The following is a 21,672-nucleotide window of genomic DNA, read 5'->3' as shown; positions in this document are numbered from 1 at the left end:
GAATCTGCCGGAACCGTTCCTCCCCTGGTGCTAACGTAGCCTGCCTTCGATCAGCTGCGCCGCACTTGAATACGTTTACCCCAGCTTCAGGCTCAACCGCGCCATTTTACCTTACCGTATGAACAGCTGGGCTGGTATTTCTCTGCGGACACTTTCTCCGCGGGCTGATGGGCATGCTCTTGGCACCCTTTACCTGGCTGCGTCTCTGCTGCCATTGGCAGCGTCCGGCTCCAGGTGTACCGCAGCACCTGCGCTATTAACGAGCTTCCCTTTCGGGAGTTCTGACACGCAGCGACCCGGCGGACCTCCGCACCGTCTGGATGGGCTAACGGCGGACGCAGGTGATCGCACAGGTGCGTCCATTTACCGTTAGCAAATAAGGTACCTTTCTGAAGGACACTGCGGTGGGGCTCCCCCCCCTCCTGGGATCATATCCCACAAATCCCTGGGTGCAAGCCCAGTTCCTTAACCACTCTGGCACGCGACCACGGCGATTCATCGTTCTTTTCCTAGGACCTTGTTTGGGCTTGGCTGCCCTCCTTTCAATATATAAATCCAATTCCGGAAAATCCGCAGGAAACTAGCATGGGCAATTAAAAGACTTAAAGCGGGACTAAAATCGTAGATCACAGAAAGCGCTCTCTCGTGCCCAGTCCGTAATGACACGCGGAATGGGTCTTCCCTGGAACCGTGCCCCACACAGAGGAATTTCATCCACTGGAGGATAATTACACAGTTTTATTCACTTCAGTCCAAAATGTCCCATATTTTGGGAAATGGTAGCTCCCTTGCTATGTGGATTATAAAGGAGTTGAAGGTATAAAAACACTGTGAAAGTATCAAAATGCGCAATCCACACGGTCACAGGTCAAACAGCCTGTTATTGGTAAAGCTCATGAGAGGCGCTGGAGAATGGACATGTAAAACTGGATGGAGGTACTTATAACCACATAATTCAATATCCATATTTTTACGGATATCAGGATCTAAAATAAAACACCAGAAGTGTACAATATAGGGCCTTTAAAAACATGCCGAGAATGTATGCTCTAGAGTGCTGTTAATTTCGCACCAACTCTGGTGGAGAAATGACTTTATGACCCCTGGAGTTGTAATGTAATTCATTTTAATGAGAACAGTTGGGAGTCAGGTGTGAAGTCAGGGAAGTCTGGCCAATCAGTAGCACTAATTGTTCAGCTAATTACTAAGAAGAGAAGAAAACCAAGGCCAAGGTCCGGATTTGATGATGGCTGTTCTATAAACATAATTACAGTTTAACGAGTGATCACTTTGCTAGGTATTAGACTTATTTTTAGACGTATTGGTTTTCTGCTGTAGCCCATCCATTTCAAGGTTTTTAACGTGCTAAGAAATGCTCTTCTGCATGCCACTGTTGTAACACATGGTTATTTGAGTTACTGTCCCAATCCTGTCATTCTCCTCTGACCTCTCATTAACAAGGCTTTTTTGCCAACAGAACTGCCGCTCATTTGAATTTTATTGTTTTTTCGCACCATTCTCTATAAACTCTAGAGACAATCCCAGGAGATCAGCAGTCATTGGGATCCTCAAACCACCTCTTCTGGCACCAACAATCATTCCACAGTCAAAGTCACCTAGATCACATTTTTTTCAACATTCTCATGTTTGAACTGAACTGAACCTCTTGACGATGTCTGCATGCTTTTATGCATCGAGATTCGGCCACATGATTGGCTGATTAGATTGCATTAAAAGGTGGTGTAAAGGTCTACCTAATAAAGTGCTCACTGAATGTGTGTGTGTGTGTGTGTCCCTTCCTCTTTTTTATTTTTTATTTCTTATAGTGCTACTCTGTTTTAAATATCCCCTTCTCTCGCTGTAGGGCCCTTGGGTTCATGATATCAAAATTGACCTTCATTTTATAATTTGAAATTTGACAGCGATGTGTTGAAAGCCTCCGTGGGAGAGGAATCGCTCTTTGATAATTAGTGGAAATAGTTACGGTAGCCCTGGAACATTGCTCTCTTTGCATGCTTGATTTTGATGCTTAAGATTCATTGTGCGTTCTCTCATGCCTGGGCAGTTGCTTTATGCCAAGGAGAATGCATGAGAAGAGGGTCCACTTACTGTAGGGTATATCATGGCCTGCTGGCATCCCCCCCCATAAACAACAGCAGCAACACAGCACTACCACCACTTCTAATAAGAATAATGATAAGAAGAATAATAAAAATAAGAAGAAAAATAATAAGGATAATGATAATAATAATAAGAAAAATGATAAGAAGAAGAAAAAATAAAAATAACATAAAATAATGTTTCATAATTATGTTCAGGCGGGTTAAAAATGACGGTGTACAGAAATAATAGCTGAATTTATGCTCTTAACCAGTAATGCACATGAGTGGTATTAAGGAGGGATTAAAAAGGAACAGCTGTGTAAAGGGCAATAAAGCAAAGTAAGAAAAAAGGGAACAGCTGTGTAAAGTGCAATATAACAAAGTATGTTATTGTCCTATACTGGGGACCTGAAATTATCTCACACCACCAGGCCTCTCCGTCTTTGCACAACTACTGCACAGTGTTTTTAAGGGCCCCTGTCAGTCAAGCCCTAGTCGTCAAGTCGTCCTAACCCTCTCGGAACCGTTCTAACCCCCCGTGGCGCCCCCGGTCCTATATGCAGTATTACCGGGGCTGTCTGGGAAAAGGTCTCGGGATTAAGGCGGAAGTACAGAGACACGACGAGGGCAAAAGAGGGAGGGAGAGAGAGAGAGGCCGGATTTCTAGAACGTTCCCCTCTAGCGTCAGGCTTCTGACTGAGATGGCCACACATTTTCTTCTCATCACATGAGCGCGGGGCAGGGGAAGAGGGGGGGGAGGTTGAGGGGAGAGTATCTCCTTTCAAGCTGCAGCACATTTTTTTCCTTTTTTTTTTTTCTCGATCAGGCCGGGCAGATGCCGAGGAGCCTCTGACCCAAGCCCCAAGCGCGTTGCTAAGTCAACACATGACCCCCCGAGCGAGAGGGGGGGGGGGGGGTTGGGGGGGCCGAGAGTTCGCGGAGAAATAAGAGAGGCCCGAATATAAGGAGCTCATTCATGTTCTGTCCTTCGCGACACACGCACTGCCCCAACGAGTCTCTCGAGTGTTTGTTTTCTGGCCGTGCGTTTGGTTTTGGCGTTCAGCGTTTTGTGTTCGAAAAGTTCAGCGTGTGTGCGTAAACGCCCATTTGAAATTTCAATTGGTGTGTGGTCATTGTGTGGTGACGAATGTGTGCACAGTTGTATGGGTGTAGATTAAATATTTGTGCAAGTCCCTTGTAGTTGTTTGTGTTGGTCTTGTGGAGGTATTTGTGTGGCCCGTGCATAGGATTATGTGGGTGTCGTGTGGGTATAGACATTTGAATGCTTGTTGTGTAGGCTTACAGTATGTGGATTTTGAGTAGAAATTTGTGTTGTTATTGGTGTTGGCCTGTGTGGATTTTGTGTAGATTTTTTCGTTGTAGTTGGTTTCTCTGGGTGCGGCGGGGATATTTATGCATCCCTTCTGTAGACGGATTTGTCAGTGTTGTGCAGATGGCCTGCTTGGTGTGGTGTAGATGGATTAATCACTGTCCTAGGAGGAGATTAGCGACCGAACGCACATCCGCCTTTGGGTCCGGTGATGATTCTGCTCACACGTCCCGCGGACAGAACATCCTCAAGAACGGAAACGATGGTGCTCTTTGCAAGTTCACGAGGAGACAGGTCGTCCGGAACGTTCTCAGAACAGACCGAGTCTTTGTTTGGCTGGTAATAGCCGTGCAAAGAGGGGGCGCGTCACTTGGCGTGTGTGTCCGCCCGTGGCTTCTACATCCATTCAGCTGCAGGGCACGCTCTCTGCAAATTAAAATATTGAGAGTTGTTTTTTCATTCAAAATGGGTCCTTCAGACCCCATTCACTTCCTCACATAAGTGGATATGCCCAACACTTATGGTGCATTGTTTTTGACTGATGAGGACTTTCTCCTCGTGAAGCATTCTAAAGACGAGAAGCTCTGTTCATGTTAGTCGTGACCTTGCAACTCTCCTGCAAGGCTTTCCTTTGCTCTTTAATGCCCCTAGTGGTGAACTATCATTACTGCACGACGTGCTCTCAGTGAGAGAGAGAGAGGGAGACACGTCACCAGAGCAGATTTCTGCTGTTGGAGCAAAGACAAAATTAAGCACTGACGTTTCCCTTTACTCAAGAGTGCAGTAACTTCAGATTTTAAGGTCACACTAGTTTTACTTTGTACAGTTTTCAATAGTTTTGAAATGACTATTTTTATGGTTGTATATCGGTCCTCTCAATTGAAAGTGGCAGGGCTGCTACTGCAGCAACTCCGAGCGGTACAGTTAACATTCATTAAGGTCTCCTCTGCAGTGGACCTTCATGTCTCCTGAATGATAGAGCAGAAATGACCAAGGAATTCCCTTTTCTATACAATACAGAATATAAGAGTAAAAGAGTACTGAGTACAGAAATGGGCCAGAATGTTTTGAAGCTCACATCCCTGGGTCCGTTTGCGACTGAAAAACTTTATTGTCAAACGTGGAGAGACAGAGCTTGTCCGTGTATTCGCTTTTTAGTCCCATAAGGCATCATAATCAGATGCATGTGGACATTCTGTGCCGGGGTGGCCCCAGCGGAATCATGCAGAACTGATTGTTTCCTGGTTTCTGTACCAGGAGGAAGCTCCCTGCAATGCTTCCTGTTACCATAGCAGCAGTGCAGAAATCCCCTCTCGTATGTCATCACGGCAGCCCTGGCTGGGGGAGCTGGTCAGATGACATCATCAGATGACATCACCAGGTTCAGATAACTATATCTATGACCAGTAAATATTCAATTTATTGTATGATCATTAATAATATGTTCTGTTATGCACATATTACCTAATTTAATATTTATTTATTCTACTGAAACTCAGAAGCATTTCCCCAAAGTCATGTTTTATCATTATTGGAGATGATTATCAGAAATAAATACATTTCCTAACTAGCATTTTTCTGTCCTGTAATAAATTATACCCCATTCATTTGAATGGCTTACAAAGACAGTTATAAGTACAAATTTGCTTATTCTGTTTGCACATACATTCAAAGCATTTCCAGTTGAGGATTTCATTTGTCTCCCCTATTAGATAATAATAAGATTAAGATTAATAAGATAATAATAACTTGTTATTAGCTTTGCAGACATTCTTTGTGAGTGCCTAAATTAAGATTTTGGATTTAAGATTTTAAGATTTTAAGATTTCTGAATTTGAATTACCAGAAATAAAATGTGTGTTTTTGTGTTTTGAATTAAGATTCACTTCTGGATCAGTTGCATCATGCATCCCAGTGAGACCTTGTATGACATGGAGCATGAAAGGTGTGTGTGTTGTAACCATGGCAACACTGCCTATTTGGTTTTGTTGGCAAGGTCTTCCCGGCAAAAGTGCGATTAGGATGTAAATCAGGCAGTAATCCTTACTGCTATGCACCTATGGGTGCGGCTGTTTTTTATGTGTGTCTGTGTGTGTGTGTGTGTGTGTGCGAGTGTGTGTGTGGGTGCACATGCCTGTGTGCGAACATATGCCATATAGCCTATATTAAAACAAATAAAGCAAAGAAAAAATGACCAGCATGCCTTAATGTAAATGTCACAACTTTAACTACAGACTGCTGGACATCTCTGAGCACGATGTCAATGTAAATGTAAATCTTTAATTTGGCAATTAGGCTATTATCTAACTACTATCTGTTTATATTTAAATTTTTAAGATGGCCCAAAATAAAGTTTGGAAATGCTATACATTTTTTGTCTGTAGGCTACTCCAGTTTATTTATTTTTTTCATAAATACATTTTCAAAAACCGATGATTTGTCACACATACTGTGTGTGTATGTATGTGTGTGTGTGTGTGTGTGTGTGTGTCTGTCTCTCTGTCTGTCTGTCTGTCTGCGTGTGTGTTTGTGTTTGTGTTTGCATCTCCCTACCCTGCTCCCTTGAGGAACAGCTCAGCCTGGTTAGGTGCACACTGCTTCTCTTTGCCCCTTGTCCATAACCTAAAAAGGGAAAACAACATGGGAGTGTCTCAAACGAGTGGTCCAGATCTCCTGACCAGGTTGACCGCAGTACCTCTGGGCAGATAGCAGGGGCAGCGCCAGCTATCTAACGCTATAGCTCAGACACACGGCACAGTGTTCTCGATGCGTATGGTTTATACAATATCTGTCTTCTGAAACAGAGTCCTTTCATACGGATACTCACTGAACCAGTTCATGTGAAGCGCTTTGCTCAAAGTAACTGCAGTAGCACCCAGTTTAAAACCGGAACCATCTGGAAACAAACTTAACCACAAAGGCACATTGCAAGCACGCACTTTGTAGCGGCTTCAGTACTTTGTTTCATCAGGTAAAAAAAAAAAAAAGGAGCATTCGCATCGTAAGAAACGTCGTATCGCTCAGGGTTTGTGGGATAGCTTTAGATGCGTTAAATTACAGGGGGATGTGTGAGCCGGTGAGATGTGCTCAGCAGATCAGCGATGAGAGCCTGTGGTCTGTTTCTGCCTACGCAGGAGAGAGAGAGAGAGAGAGAGAGAGAGAGAGGAACAGATAGAGAGGAAGAAAGAGGCAGAGAGGAAGTGTCAGAGGGCACAGACCAAAGGGAAATCTTTTGAAATACACAGACACAGGGCTCCCTATTGAACATTATTATTCCGTTTCCCCTGGATATTTACTCTCTGCCAGAAATGGAACTCGTGCGAACACGCTCTTCAGCTTATTGCACTACAGGTGCACTCTGTGTGTCTGTGAATTAAGTGTTTATACTTCCGTTACACGTTGGTCATGACATTTGAATTGTAGCCTGATATTGGCATCGTGTGCTGCCTGATGGCCCTGTGATTAGTGTGCACTTGTCTTACTGCTCCCTATCTCTATCTACATTTTACATTCTTACATATCTACATATCTTTACAGCTTACATATCTCTCTCTTTCTCTCTCTCTCTCCCTCTCTCCTCTTCGTTTCAGTTCATCATAGAGGACATGAAGCAGCAACAGACAAACAAGCACAGCAACCTCCACAGAGAGGATCAGCACATTACAGTGGAGGAACTATGGAAAAGCTGGAAGACTTCGGAAGGTACTGGAGAAAGAGCAGGGGGGAGGGAAAAGACTACAAGTCCCAGCACCCTTCGCATGCTTGCTGGCTGAAGGGAAAGCGTGTCCTGTTCTGAACTGTGAGAGACATGAACAGCTCCAGTGATTAGTATGGGGTCGCAACACCACAGGGGTTTAAGTGAGACAGATTAGCTATTAGATTCTGACTAAACTGTGTCAAATTATGCATCAACAGCACAATCTCTCTTTCTCTCTCTCCCTTTTCCTTTCTCTCTGCCTCCCTCATTTTATCCGCTCTTTTCTTTTCACTCCTGCTTTCTTTCTCCATTCATACTTTTTGTTTCTCGCCCTTTCTTTCATACCCTATTCTTCCCCTTCTTTTCCTGTTTCCATCACTCAATGTATTTATCCTTAAACGCTCTCACTCCCTCCCTCCCTCCTAGTGCATAACTGGACGGCGGAGGACACAATTGAGTGGCTGAAGGAGTCTGTTGAACTACCCCACTATGAGAAAAACTTCCGGGACTTCGGAGTGAATGGGAACACACTACCTCGGTGAGCTTGACCCCTGACCTTTACACCGCGGTGGATTCGTTTCACCAAATTCCCATATTGTAGCCACCATGAGATTCCGACTCACACTCTGCCCCATTCTCCATTGCAACAGAAAAAAAAGGTTCAATTGCAACAGAAATAGGGTATATTTCCTCTGAAGTAAATACAAATATTCTCCAGTGAACTTAAAATCAAAGGAAGTCAAAAGCACAGCAGTCACAATTAGTCACAATTAGATAAGCGAATGTGTGAAAAGAGAGAGAGAGGTCAAAAAACTACGTTGCTTCCTCATGTAGCTAAGGCTTCCCACCCAATCTTACTTCCTTCATGATATCCTATCTGCCGTGCTGCAGTACACAGAAAGGGCAGCAGGGGGAGCCTAGCCAGTGTTGGTATTTTTATCCAAAAAGGTTAAGAGGTAATTACCTTAAATGAATAGGCTAATGCTACTCAACACCGTTTCTGGAAGGCAATACACCATATGAGTAACCTGATAACTATTGTGTCGTTTTAAGTTGTAAAGACATAAACATATTTGGAAAAAGCCGTTTGCTGGAACCCCCCCCCCCCACATCCTTTTTCTGTTAAAGATAAAGTACCTTCACGAGCTGCATTGGTGACTTCATGCGCAGATTAACAGTCTACGTTCAATTTATCTCTCTTCAAGGACCATTTAAAGTTTGCCAGTGTGTAATGTTCAAATCTGTTTCTTTGTGGGTTGGTGTTTTATCACCTTTCATAAGTTTCAAAACCAATATAATTCACTCTCGTCTCCAGAGCAAAACAAATCTGACACTTTTGCATTTACAGTGCTGTATTTATATAGTGCATAATCTCGCTCGCTCAAGAAATGTATTTATCCTTAGCTCAAGACTACCCTCTTCTGGTTTTAGGAGGAAATTATTTTTAATGCCACGTGGAACAAAGATGTAACAGAAATGACACCACTGTGTATTATATATTTTGAGTAACATACCCCATGTTGGTCTGACTGCTTGACAGTCAGATTAGATGTTGATTAGATGCCTTCCTAAATGCAGAAGGATTATGATGTAGTAACACATATTGAATCTATTACCGTGAAGCTCCACTTTACCGGTCACCTTTCGAGTGCCGAACTGAAGTAGTTTACTGACGTCAGGAGGAAAGCGGGGCTACGTTTCGGGAATGAGACGCCCGCTGCTCATGGGAAAGGCCACGTTTGGGAGAGGAATGTGCTGCTTTTGGGGGGGTGGGGGTTTGAGATGGGGTCATGTTCCCCCCCCTCAGCCCCAGTTCACTGCTGGCTCAGGGAATGATGTCACAGCAGAATTCCACCTTCGCTCTGCCTGCACACTGTGCAGAAGATCCCGCGCGCACACACATGCACACAAACATGCATGCACACATGCAGACACACACCAAATTTACACATGCATACTGGTAAACATGCAGAATCACATGCACATACCAACAGGCCCAAATGCATGCACACGCCTACGCAAACACATACACACACACTCCACCAAACCACCCCACAACCGCACTTGCTCATAGCCAGAACCATTTCCCTGAATGCATGTACAAATTTGCACACATTCCCACATGCACACATATATCTACACACATACATACTGCATATCATTTACTCAAACATATATGCGTTCACATGTGCTTGCATACATATGCACGAACATCCATATAGTACATCTAGTCATACACATATGAAATACATACACATACAAAAACTTTCCAGTTACTTTCCAACCAAAGGCTAAAGCAGGGAATGCACCAAGCCAATGGACCCCCAATATTCAGCTGGCAACAAGGGGGGTCTCTTTGCCCCTGGTCAGGAGTGATCTGTTCCAGCTCTCTGACTAAGTGTCCTCACTGCCCTGAAGGCCGTCTCCCCGTTTTCATTCATTTGCATTCTTCACCTCAGCGAAAGTCATCATTTAGCCTATATCGCGTATATTGGGTTCAGAGGGAGTGTCACCTCTTTGTTAATCCCTTTCTCTGGAAAGGAAAACTTTTAAAAAAAGTACATTTTAAGTACACTCCACAGTGCAGCAGAGCACAAAAAGCTCTGCCCTAGACTTGTTTATTGTAATTTATCCACCTAGGGAACACACCACCACCTAGCGTGCCGGTTCTAATAGCTTAGGCTACTCGCAATCATTTCAGGTTTTGAAAACAGTACCAGCAGTGCTTGAAGTGGAAAAAAATAAGTGCCAGTATTCATTTGAGCGAAGGTCCCAGTTTCTGAGCCAAACTAACATTGCAGAGGCAGCCTCCGTAGCAGCTGCAGGTTCCAGCTGCCAACATTTACAGTACTATACCGTTGGGTCAGGAAAGTCGTTTAACAAGTCATTTAGCAAGAGATAATACAGTATACCATTTTACAAATAGTTTGTAAATAACATAGGTGCCCTGGGAGGTGTCAGTTCTTGTCAGAATTGACCTTTATTTTGGTAGTAAAATTTTGCGAATGGCAGCGAATTGTTGTTGTCGCCTTCCTTTTGTGCACCATGCACCTTCTCCCATGTCAACACTGCACGCTGATTGCCTTGAAGAGCTAACCGATGAGCTCCTATTGTCATTTTTTTTAATCGGGACGCCAACGAAGAAGGTCAGCCCTTGAAGAATCCCGACATCTTCTTCAAGGGCCGACCACAGCCGACACCGGCTTGGTGTATTCCCTGCTAAAGAGTTAGCAAAAAAGACAAACCAACCAGTCTCAAGAACAGTTCCTAATCCTGTATTACTGTCGTCCTTTTACAGAATAGCTGCTAACGAACCGTCCTTCATGTCACTACAATTGAGAATCGTGGATCAGCGGCACAAACAGAAGCTCAATCTGAAAGCCCTGGATGCAGTGCTGTTCGGACCGCCTCTGCGTATGTACACGCCCCCGCACACCCTCTGAATGCCTAAAAACCACAGTCTATGGAGGCCCGCAGAGGACATTTACAATGTAATTCTTATTCAGGGTGATTTAGACAGATTGCTTTCTTTTTATACGAAATCCATTTATACGGCTGGATATTTACAGAAGCAGTTCAGGTGTAAGTACCGTGACCAAGAGCCACAATGGCGGTGCCCCACCTCTGTACATACACCCCCCCCCCCCACCCGCACCCTCAGAATGCCTAAAAACCACAGTCTATGGAAGCCCGCAGAGGACATTTACAATGCAACTGTTTAGCAGGCAGAGTTATCCGGGGTCATTTACACAGCTTGCTTTCTTTTCACATGAAATCCATTTATACGGCTGGATATTTACAGAAGCAGTTCAGGTTTAAGTACCGTGACCAAGAGCCACAATGGCGGTGCCCCACCTGGCAATGAAACCCAACAGCTTTTGGAACTGAATACCCAGTTCACAAACCGGTATGCTCCATTATACGACCCAGGACACGCTCTACATTCTATCCGTCTCAACACCTGCACGTTTAGTGCTGTTATCCAGGTTCAGCCCTGACCCCTGACCTCTCCACCTAACACCATCTCCTTCCACGCTCAGCCCGACGATGTGGGTCACATGACACCTGCACGTATGCTGTGATTCGTCTAGAAATAAAGCGTCACAAATGTATGCTAGTTCTGTTTGTTACATGCGAAATGCGCATCGCCACAACACTTGGACACTTAACAGCTTGACTCCCAGCCCAGCCAAGCTGCTTGAAATGGTGTTTGTAGTGAAATGTCTCCGCGAATGTGACTCCACCATCTCCCTAGTCCTCCTTCCTCACTTAATTCTTTTTCTTCTTCTTCAGGCCCGCATCATAACTGGATGAAAGACTTCATTTTAATGGTGTCCATCATCATCGGTGTTGGGGGCTGCTGGTTCGCGTACCTGCAGAACAAGGCGTCCAAGGTGCACGTCTCGCGGATGATGAAGGACCTGGAGAGTCTTCAGCACGCCGAGCAGAGCCTCATGGAGCTGCAGGGCCGGTGAGCGGGCTTCCGGAAACTTCCGCGGTTACCCAGCGGCTTTCCGTGCTGGGCCCGAGGGGGAATTTTATTCCATACACTGCTTCAAAGAAATTTTAAATCTCTGAACTAGGCTCAGTTGTTCATTCACTGTCTGTTGGTGAAATGTTGCGGGCAGAATGGGGGTGCAGTGGGTAGCACTGTCGCGAGAAGATTTCAAGTTTGAATCCCAGTAGAGGGTCTTTCTATGTGGACTTTGCATGTTCTTACCATATCCGCCAGGTACTCCGGTTTCCTCCCACAGTCCAAATACACAAGTTAGGTTGATTGGAGACTCTAAATTGCCTGTAGGTATGAGTGTGTGTGTTTGTGTGTGTGTGTGTGTGTGAATGCTGTGTGAGCCCTGCGATGGATAAGTGACCTTTCTAGGGTGTCTTCCTGCTTTCCACGTGCTGCATGCTGGGATAGCCCCCCCCCCCGACCCTGACCAGGAATAAGTGTTTTAGAAAATGGAAGGATGAAATGTTGCCCAGTGCTCATTGTTACAATGCAGTGAAAAAAAAGGAATGAAAGGAATGAAAAGGGAATCTCAGGGATAAAAATAACATAATAAATCAATGTTATTTGGTTGACACTTTTATCCAAAGTGACTTACAGTTGATTAGACCTGGGGCAATCCCCCCCGCTGCTATTTGTGGTGAGCTTTGTACAGAGTGTGAGGCAGGAGTGGAGCTGGAACCTGACTGCTTCTGAGTCCGTTCGCATTTGAATGACTGATTTATTACTGGATATGCGGAGTTCGTGGGCTGATTTTACCCAGCAGATGACGGACGGGCTAATCGGCCTCTCTCGTCTCGGATTGATTTTTATCGCTTTCAGGATGGCTGGAGGGAAGAAGGCACGGTTTTTGGCTACAGCAGTAAAAGTTGTTATTGGATTTGAGTTCTGACTGAGACCAAATTAATTTAACTCGGTGCGTCCGCCTCCCCTCCACTTCCCCCTCACCACCGTCGCAGTCTGGAGAAGGCCCAGGAGGAGAACCGGACAGTGGCGGTGGAGAAGCAGAACCTGGAGCAGAAGATGAGGGATGAGATAAACGGAGCCAAAACGGAGGCGCATCGGCTTCGGGAGCTGCGGCAGGGGGCAGAGTCTGAGCTGAGCCGTCTGAAATACGCGGAGGAGGAGCTGGTGCAGGTAGGGGCCAGCAGGGGGAGCTCCTGCTCTGTCTCCGACTTGCTCACACGTTCAGCAGACAAGTGTGGGGCCTTTGCTCGCTCACCGGTGCGTGCGCTTCCTCGGTGAGACCAGCAGGGGGAGCTCAAACTCCATCGTTGGCTGTTGCAATGCCCAGCCAGACCCGCAGGGGGAGCTCCTGCTCCACCGCCGTACACGCACCTCCAGATTTTTTTTTTTTTTTACACTTTATATTTGCTGAACAGAATTCTTATTCACAGTCATTTTCATGCCATATTTTTTCCACATGTTATCAACACGTACAGCTGGATATTTAATGATGCAATTTGGGTTTAGCGCCTTGCCAAGGGTCCATTGGAAGCCTTCATTTATGAATGAAATCTGTGACCTGGAGGGTACAGGCTCAGCCACTGGCCCTTTGTGCAATGTCACTGCCGGACACGGGATTCACTTTTAATGTGGGCTAAATCTTTCTGAAGGTTACCGGGGTTGGCTCCATGCTGTGCGAAGTGTGAAACAAGTGAAGTCTTTCGCTTCTTCCTCCTCCTCTCTTCCTCCGTCTCCCTCTCCGTTTTTGTCGCTTTCTCTCGCCCCCTTTCCGCGTTCTGTTTTCCTCAGCCTCCCTGTTGTTCTCCTTTGCTCTCCCTCCCCCTCCTCTCTCTCAGTTCATGTGAAGAATGCTTTATTGGCACATCATTGTGGAATATATTGCCAAAGCCTTACATAAACAAACAAATATTAAACTCCGTAACAATATGCATAAGTAATAAACATAAGCAAACACGTTTAATGTCTCTTTCTCTCTCCCCTTTCTCTGCATCTCCTTCTCTCTGTATTTCTCTGTCTCTCTCCCTCTCTCTTTCTTGTTGCTCTGTCCACTCTCTCTCTCTCTATTACAGTGACAATCTTTGCTTCATTGGCATTTCATGCAATATGTGCACATTACCAAAGCGTGAACTGCAGTCAATGACCGTCCTTAATACAGCAGTAAGGGTATTTATAGTTCTGTTTAGCAAGGTGTGGTTAAGCGCTCCCTCCCTCCCTCTCTTGTTTCTCAGGTGCGTGTGGCCTTGAAGAGGGCAGAGAAGGAGATGCATGCAGGTTGGTCTGTCCCAGAAGCCCTGCAGATGTGGTTACAGCTCACACACGAGGTGGAGGTCCAGTACTACAACATAAAGAAACAGAGCGCCGAGCTGCAGCTCACTGTCGCTAAAGACGAGGTGAGAACGACTCCCTGCTACCTCACTTCCTGTTTTACCTTAACCTGAGCTGCAGCTCACTGTCACTGAAGACTAGGTGAGAAAGACTTCCTGCCACCTCACTTCCTGTTTTACCTGAACCTGAACTGCAGCTCACTGCTGTTAAAGACACATTGAGAAAGACTTCCTGCCACCTCACTTCCTGTTTTATCTGAACCTGAACTGCAGCTCACTGTTGTTAAAGACACGTTGAGAAAGACTTCCTGCCACCTCACTTCCTGTTTTTAACCTGAGTGGCAAGGTGGTGCTGACTGTTTCTTAGGGAAAAGATAAAGATATGATGGTCTGCAGGTCAAATATGAGCACTAAAATGCAGGGCCTATATACAGGTTTTGATGGTAGCAGTGTGAGTCTTGCTCTGTAGGCGGTTCCAACTAGTCAGACACATTTGAACTTTTCCTTACACACGGACACACACACACACACACACATGCGCACATGCAGACACACACAGTTTTGTTTTGCACTGAAGCAAGGTCAGTCATTTTTAATAATATAAAAATGATTTATAATATATATTAAAAAAAGTATCTGAACACATCTGGGGAAATCAAAACGCTAAATTACAAAACCGCATTAATGCTGCTAAGGCAGAGATACGTGTCACACATAATAAAACAAGATTATATAACTATGAAAGTGCGCCTGGAAACTACTGATGGCTCATTCTCTCAAATATGGTATGATACCCTTGCTACCTTGAGATATCATTTGTTATACTTAATGTTTAGTTATGTAATGAGTAGTTGTGAGTTACTGTTTGCTCCAGCAGTAATATGCAGGACATTGTGTTCTACTTCCTGTCATTTTTATGACTCCTAAACATTTCCTACGTGACCGATGGCAACAGTGCCATTTTGTTTGCAGTATCGGTGGCAGAAATGATGGCAAAACCGAGCGATACTCAAAATAATGAAGCGGATCGAGGTCGGCTGAATGGGTTTAATCTGTGTGTGTGTGTGTGTGTGTGTGTGAGAACAGGCAGAAAAAATAAAAAAGAAGAGGAGCTCAGTGTTCGGGACCTTGCACGTGGCACACAGTTCATCCCTGGATGAGGTGGACCACAAGATTCTGGAGGCCAAGTAAGGATTTCACACACGCTCACACACACACACACAGGCACACACATTCACACACGCACACACACATACACGAGCACACGCACCATCTGTTCAACGTTACAGATAACGACGGAAAATACAATTTTTCATACTTGGGGAGGTTTTTTTTTCATACTTGGCCCTGTCCCTTTCTGACCCCTACCGGATGAATTCCGGCTCCTTCTCAATTTTCCTTTTTTCCTAAAAAGTGTCTATCTAACAGTGTCTCTGTAAAAGGCACTTTACAAAAATTCAGAATTGAATTGAATTTGAAAAGGGGGCTTCAGGAACAGAGCAGACAGAGATACTCCCCCAATCAGATTCTGTGGCCCCATACGCGAGGACCCCGCTGATTTTGGGGTTTGCGAAGGCAGGCTCATCACCGGTCGGAAAGGCTGGCTGAAAAATAGAAAAGCGACTCCATTTTATCTCATTTCACTGAGCTGAGACGTGCTAACATGCATCCTGAAGTAAGGACACCTGAGCCGGTGTAGACATAGCTCTACAAATAAAGAGTAATTGACACTGATGTCAGGAATAGAAAAGCGTTTATTTTCCAAGATATATTTCAACTTATTGTATTATGTATTTATTTTAAGCCTTTGAATGTCTTCACTGTGCGCCTGATCACATCAGACTGTTACTTCTTAAGCTTAGATCAGTGAAAGAGGTTTAGAGATGTTAAAGCATTTGCAAACATGAAACCGTATACTCTTGTCTGCATAAATGCTTGATTTTTGTGCGGTTGTTGTAGCATTACATTGACACGGCGGCAAGAATTTTAGCACAACACAATTTTCTCTGGAGATTGAAATCTGGCAGACTTGCATACTGACCAAGTTTAAAAGTATGCACACTCGGAAATAGTTGAGTATTGGAAATGTGTGGGTCTCAGAAGTGCTTTCTCTGAGTGGCCTCCATGGTGCTCTGTGTATGTCACTGGACATCCCTTTTCTGGGTGGTTTCACTTCAATTCGGTCTGATGTGTACTGTAATTTTCGTGTTTGTCCGAGCAAAGCTCCAAAGATTGCTTTGTAAAGATTGTTTGGTGTGTGTTTATCATAGTAATGCTTTCTCTGATTGGTGGACAGGGTTCAGTTGTTTGCGTCACAGTAAACCTTTCTCTAATTGTTCATAGAGGTTCAGTTATTTTTGTGGCAGTAATTATTTCTCTGATTGGTGGACGAGGATTTGTGCCACTGTAAACCTTTCTCTCTAATTGTTCAACAAGGTTCAGTTATTTACGTCACAGTAATTTCTCTCTCTGATTGATGGCTGAAGTTCAATTATGTGTGTCACAGGAAACCTTTCTCTAATTGTTCAAAGAGGTTCAGTTATTAATGCCACAGTAATTTTCTTTCTCAGGTTGATGGATGACTTTCAGTTATTTGTGTCACAATAAACCTTCCTCCAATTGGTCAATGAGTTTCAGTTATATCTGCAGCAGTCAGTATTTCTCCGATTGGTGGATGAGGTTCTGTCTGATTGGGAGGCGTGGCGCTGTGTGTGTTTGCGGCAGTTGATATTGGCTCAGGCGGTAAGAGCAGTCATCAGGCAGTCAGAGGGTTGCCGGTTCGATCCCGCCCTGGGTGTGTCGAAGTGTCCCTGAGCAAGACACCTAACCGCCAAATGCTCCTGATGAGCTGGTTGGTGCCTTGCATGGCAGCCACTCGGCGTTGGGGTGTGAGTGTGTGTATGAATGGGTGAATGAGAAGCATCAATTGCACAATCAAATTTAGGTGGCACATTGGTGTGCTAGGCTGTAGGTGATAGCCCTGTGGTGTTAGTATTGGTGTGCTAGGCTGTAGGTGATAGCCCTGTGGTGTTAGCATTGGTGTGCTAGGCTGTATGTGATAGCCCTGTGGTGTTAGCATTGGTATGCTAGGCTGTAGGTGATAGCCTTGTGGTATTAGCATTGGTGTGCTAGGCTGTAGGTGATAGCCCTGTGGTGTTAGCATTGGTGTGCTAAGCTGTAGGTGATAGCCCTGTGTTTCTAGGCCTAGGTTTGGATGAAAGCGCTATATAAATGCTAACCATTTTCCATTTACCATTTACAGGAAGGCCCTGTCAGAGGTAACGGCTTGCCTGCGTGAGCGTCTCCACAGGTGGCAACAGATCGAGAAACTCTGCGGCTTCCCCGTGGTCAACAACTCGGGCCTGCCCAACCTGACCGCCACCCTCTACTCCGACCACAGCTGGGTGGTCATGCCCCGGGTCTCCGTGCCCCCCTACCCCATCGCCGGAGGGGTGGACGACCTGGACGAGGACACGCCGCCCATCATTCCGCAGTTCACCTGTACGTAGGCCGACGCTCCGGAACTCTCCGGCTGACATACAGCGTAGGTCAGGGATCGTTAACTCTGGACCGCGACTCCAAATCCTGCCCCGGTTTTATTTTCTCCCGGGTAATTAATGCCACTGATTGGCCAGGCACGCCTGACTCCCAGGTAAATGGAGAGTGGAAAACCAGCAGTTCTTGGCCCCTGCAGGTCCACGGCATAGGTCACGGTTAATCTTGCTTTAGGTTTGTTTTGTTCGCTCTGTCAGATATATGGGTGCAGAATGCATATAACGCTTCATTAAGCAAATACACTTTTGTACATCTGGCCCACTTTGATCCTCGGAGCTTTCGAGAGTGAACTATTTCTGTTGCTTCTGCCCACACCCCCTGGGCGCCAGCAGAGATGCTGGCAGAACGGGGAAGCGCCTAAGTTTGACTCCCTCCCCCTCTCTCTCTCTCTCTCTCTCTCTCTCTCTCTCCCTCCCGCCCGTAGCTTCGATGATGAGACCCCCCCTGTCGCGCAGCAGCAGTCTGTGCCGATCCCGTCGCAGTCTGCTGGGCTCCCAGCCCCCCGGTTTGCTCTCCCCCGACCCCGACCTCCTCTCCATGGCCAGCACCCCGCTGTCCCATCACCCCGAGGAAGAGGAGGACCACATCTTCTTCAACACAGAGCGGAGGGGGTATGTCCTCGCCGAGTCACCCTCGCATTTGTAACAATATTATTATTGTTATTATTATTGGTAGTAGTAGTAGTAGCAGCAGTAGTAGCAGGCCCCCCGTACAGGACAGCTTATGTCGTTTCGAGAAAATACAGAGAACTGTGGTTAAGCAAGTGCAGAACAGACAAGGTGATGTCTTGGCTGTAGGTGATATCCCTGTGGTGTTAGCTGTAGTATGCTAGGCTATAGGTGATAGCCCTGTGGTGTTTGTGCAGGTGTGCTAGGCTATAGGTGACAGCGCTGTGGTGTTAGCACCAGTATGCTAGCCTATAGGTGATTGCCCAGCAGTGTTAGCAGTAGTATGCTAGGCTGTAGGTGGTAGCCCTGTGGTGTTAGTGCAAGTGTGCTAGGCTGCAGGTGATAGCCCTGTAATATTACCAGTAATGTGCTAGGCTATAGGTTAAAAGCCCTGTGATGTTACCATTGGTCTGCTAGGATGTAGTTGACAGCCCTTTGTTTCTCTCTCCCTCTCTAGGGACAGCCTGGACACGTGTTCGGACACAGAGTCTCTCAGCTCGTCCTCAGGGCGGAGGACTGGGGGCCAGGAGACCCCCTCCCGAAAAATCTCCAGGGAGGAGGCTCTGGGTCAGGAGCTGCAGGCGCTGGACTCGCGGGTGGCCCTGGAGCTCGCCCACAAGGGCTCGCCTGACCTGACACGGGCCCTGACGGAGTCTCAGAGCATGAGCTTTAACCCCATGAGCAAGGTGGTCTACAACGGCATCCTGGAGAAGTCCTACAGCCTGAGCCAGCTTCCCGCCAGCCCAGCGCCCGGGTCTGAAGCCCGCTACCCTTCCCTGACCGGGCTGGACGAGCACGTCAAGGTAGCGAAGGAAAAGATGCACTCCGTGTCGTCTCAGGAGCCTTGCGAGAACTGCGACAAACTGAAGAGGTCATCGTCATCCAAGATAAAAAGCTTGTTCAAGAAGAAAAAGTAAAGTGAAGAATGTTGGGGGGGGTGTTGTTTAGCCTTAAAACGGACTGTCGACAAAAAGCCAAAATATATATTTTTTTGTGATCTTTGTGATCTTTTTTTTCCCCCATCCTTTCTTTCACTGGAACGTCGCTCTGTCTGGTTCCCCTAGATCAGAGGCCATTTTGTTTTCTTCAATGCCTTTTTTGTTCACTCATAGTCGCACAGTTGACAGTTCTCAAAGGTCAAGGGTCAGTGCCAGCCGCCACCAAGACAACCAAGCAGTATATGACCTGTTTACTGTTTTTTGTTTTCTTTCTTCCTGTCTTTTTTTAGTTAGAACCAAAAGTCACTTTTTGGGAGGAGGGGTGGGGAGAGGACAGCGGTTTTGGGGGAAGGGGCGGGTGGGCGGGATATGGTCATCGAGCTTTAACTGAGCTCTTGTTTACCGAGGGTACAGAGCTCATATACTTGACGATTTTCCTTTGAAAAATATCCTGCTAAGGTCTGTTGCACTACTGCTTTCCTGTTGAGGAGAGAGAGCCGCTGCTTGCGGTATTGTCAATAAAAAAAAGAATAATAATTTGTAGAAATAAGATATATATATCTCTATACATACTATGTTTTTACATATAATGTTCTATTAGAGGTTTTTAAATAGAAATGTGATTTCTATCGGCGGGTTTTCACAAAGAGAGACTGATTTTTACTAAAGGAAGGAGCGAATTATGCAGATTTTGTCACAGCAGCAGGGCTGGGTTTCGCTGTGCTGCCCCCCCAGGGCCTGGGTCTCACTGTGAATCCAATCTCTCCCGAAAGCGACCCTCTGTTTACCACGCGCCTTTGTAATGTCGACGTAACTGTGGCGACGTCAGCGCAACGTCGTTTCAACGTCGTTTCAGCGTTGTTTCAACGTTGCGGGAGCGTTTTTGTGCAGCTGTCGAGAAGGCGGCGGCTTCCCAGCCGTGCATACAGTTGTCAGAAGTACATCACTCGCTGGCAGACAAAATGAAGGAGAAGAAAATACAAATAAAAATTCTGTTTCACGGGCAGAAAATTGAATTGTTTACAAAGTGTTAGGGATTTTTTTGAACATTTAGTGTGTGAAACTTTGTATACTGTAGAGTAAATTAATAAAAATGGAGGCATTATGCACTCTGTTGTGATTCGTTTTTATTCGGTATTTGCGAATCTTATTTATCTCTTGTTTTGTTGCTCTCCTCACCTGATCTTCTACATTTACATTCCCTCTGCATTTTCTCAGAGGGATTTCAAAATCAGATATTCAACGTGCCATTTCAGATTTTGTCAGCAATGCTATAGACGCTACATTTCCTTTGAATTGACTGAATTACTTTGGTTACATTTACATATTCTATCATCTGTAATGACTACCTTATCATAAGTAAGAGCATTTTACAACTTGTGACAGAAGTTATAACACTATCATATGCATGACTGTCTTGTTATACAGGTGTTATATCATGCTTATGACAGTGTTATGTAGGCTGTATGGCAGATGGTACAAATGTGCAATTATCCAGCTTGTAGCATTATTACTGTTTAACTGAAGGATGAACCATATCAACTTAACTTAATATTAAGTGCAATTTTCAGTTTTATAAGTATAATAGTTTATGGCTGTGCAATATTTAGCAGGTGAGCCTATTCATATTTATTTGTCGAATTAAACATTGGGTTTCATTGACCTGTGTGGTGCTCTTGAATGTGTGAGGTTTGCAGTGACCTTAAACGAGGTGCGGTCCTAAATCAGGCTTCTTCCGAAGCCCTTTTGTACCAGACCGAATTAGCTGCAAACCGGTGTGTAAATATTGTGTATGACGATACTTTGAAGTTGTGTTTTTATTTGTAACCCGTTGCATCATTGTTAGCTTGTTTCATTTCATGCATTGGTGCCCTGAAATATGTGTTTTGTTTTTATAAATAAGAACATATGAAAGATAACTATAAGGAGAACAGACCATCCTGCCCATCTTTGCTCTCGATTTGCCCATATAGCGTTGCAGTTTAACTTAAAAGCACATCTTTCTCCGTAAAAAGTAACTGCTGAACGTGTAAAAGGGTTAGAACTGTAAACAAATCTAAATTATCTGTCAAATCATTTCATGAGTCACTTGTCTGAGTCGATCTTTTTTTTTTTTTTTTAACTCGGAGAAAATACAAAATATAGATATAATTGTGATTTCAGTCAAAGTAGCATCTAACAAGTAAAATGTTGTGGTATTTGCATAGGAGGGCGATCTCATTTTCTTCGTATTTTGACTTAAGTAGTTATGCTGACAGAATTGATTTTCTTGAAAACCAAATCAAATGTTTAGTAAACTACTAATAGGACAATAATCCAACATATTTCACTCTGGCTCAACTAGAAAATAGACTGCCCTGGACATCTCTCTGGAAAATTCCAGCTGAGACACGTTTGGAATCTAAGATGGTTTAAAATGGTTGCAGGTGTAATAGCTGGTCTGTGGCTGGTCTCTAGCTGAACAATGGTTAAACTGGAAGATGGTGGTCCAACTGGTGGACTAGCTAACTAAATAGACTGGTGACAGATTAAATCATCTTGACCAGTTTAGGCTGGAATTAACCTGTAATTTTCAGCAGGGGTT

At 45.0% G+C, this 21,672-nt stretch overlaps 1 protein-coding gene across 7 annotated transcripts in view; it reads left to right on the top strand.

Annotated features, from left to right (window-relative positions):
- stim2b (stromal interaction molecule 2b) overlaps positions 1-19,421 on the top strand; it is a 52,066-nt gene extending 32,645 nt beyond the window's left edge. For 6 of the 7 annotated variants that reach the window (XM_061252592.1, XM_061252595.1, XM_061252596.1 and 3 more), the window contains 10 exons: positions 7,023-7,134; positions 7,556-7,667; positions 10,428-10,543; positions 11,423-11,600; positions 12,596-12,773; positions 13,832-13,993; positions 15,014-15,114; positions 17,190-17,428; positions 17,907-18,093; positions 18,608-19,421. In XM_061252592.1, coding sequence (XP_061108576.1) covers positions 7,023-7,134; positions 7,556-7,667; positions 10,428-10,543; positions 11,423-11,600; positions 12,596-12,773; positions 13,832-13,993; positions 15,014-15,114; positions 17,190-17,428; positions 17,907-18,093; positions 18,608-19,067 — 1,845 coding nt within the window. In that variant the 3' untranslated portion in view covers positions 19,068-19,421. Of the gene's footprint in view, positions 1-5,259; positions 5,378-7,022; positions 7,135-7,555; positions 7,668-10,427; positions 10,544-11,422; positions 11,601-12,595; positions 12,774-13,831; positions 13,994-15,013; positions 15,115-17,189; positions 17,429-17,906; positions 18,094-18,607 lie in introns of those variants that run through there. The other variant, XM_061252598.1, reaches the window with a different exon arrangement.
- Positions 19,422-21,672: the final 2,251 nt, after the last annotated feature.

This window comes from Conger conger, chromosome 8, assembly GCF_963514075.1.
Source record: "Conger conger chromosome 8, fConCon1.1, whole genome shotgun sequence".
Classification (NCBI taxonomy): domain Eukaryota; kingdom Metazoa; phylum Chordata; class Actinopteri; order Anguilliformes; family Congridae; genus Conger; species Conger conger.
Note: the sequence above shows the minus strand (reverse complement) of the source record. Positions and strands in the feature narration are given on the sequence as shown.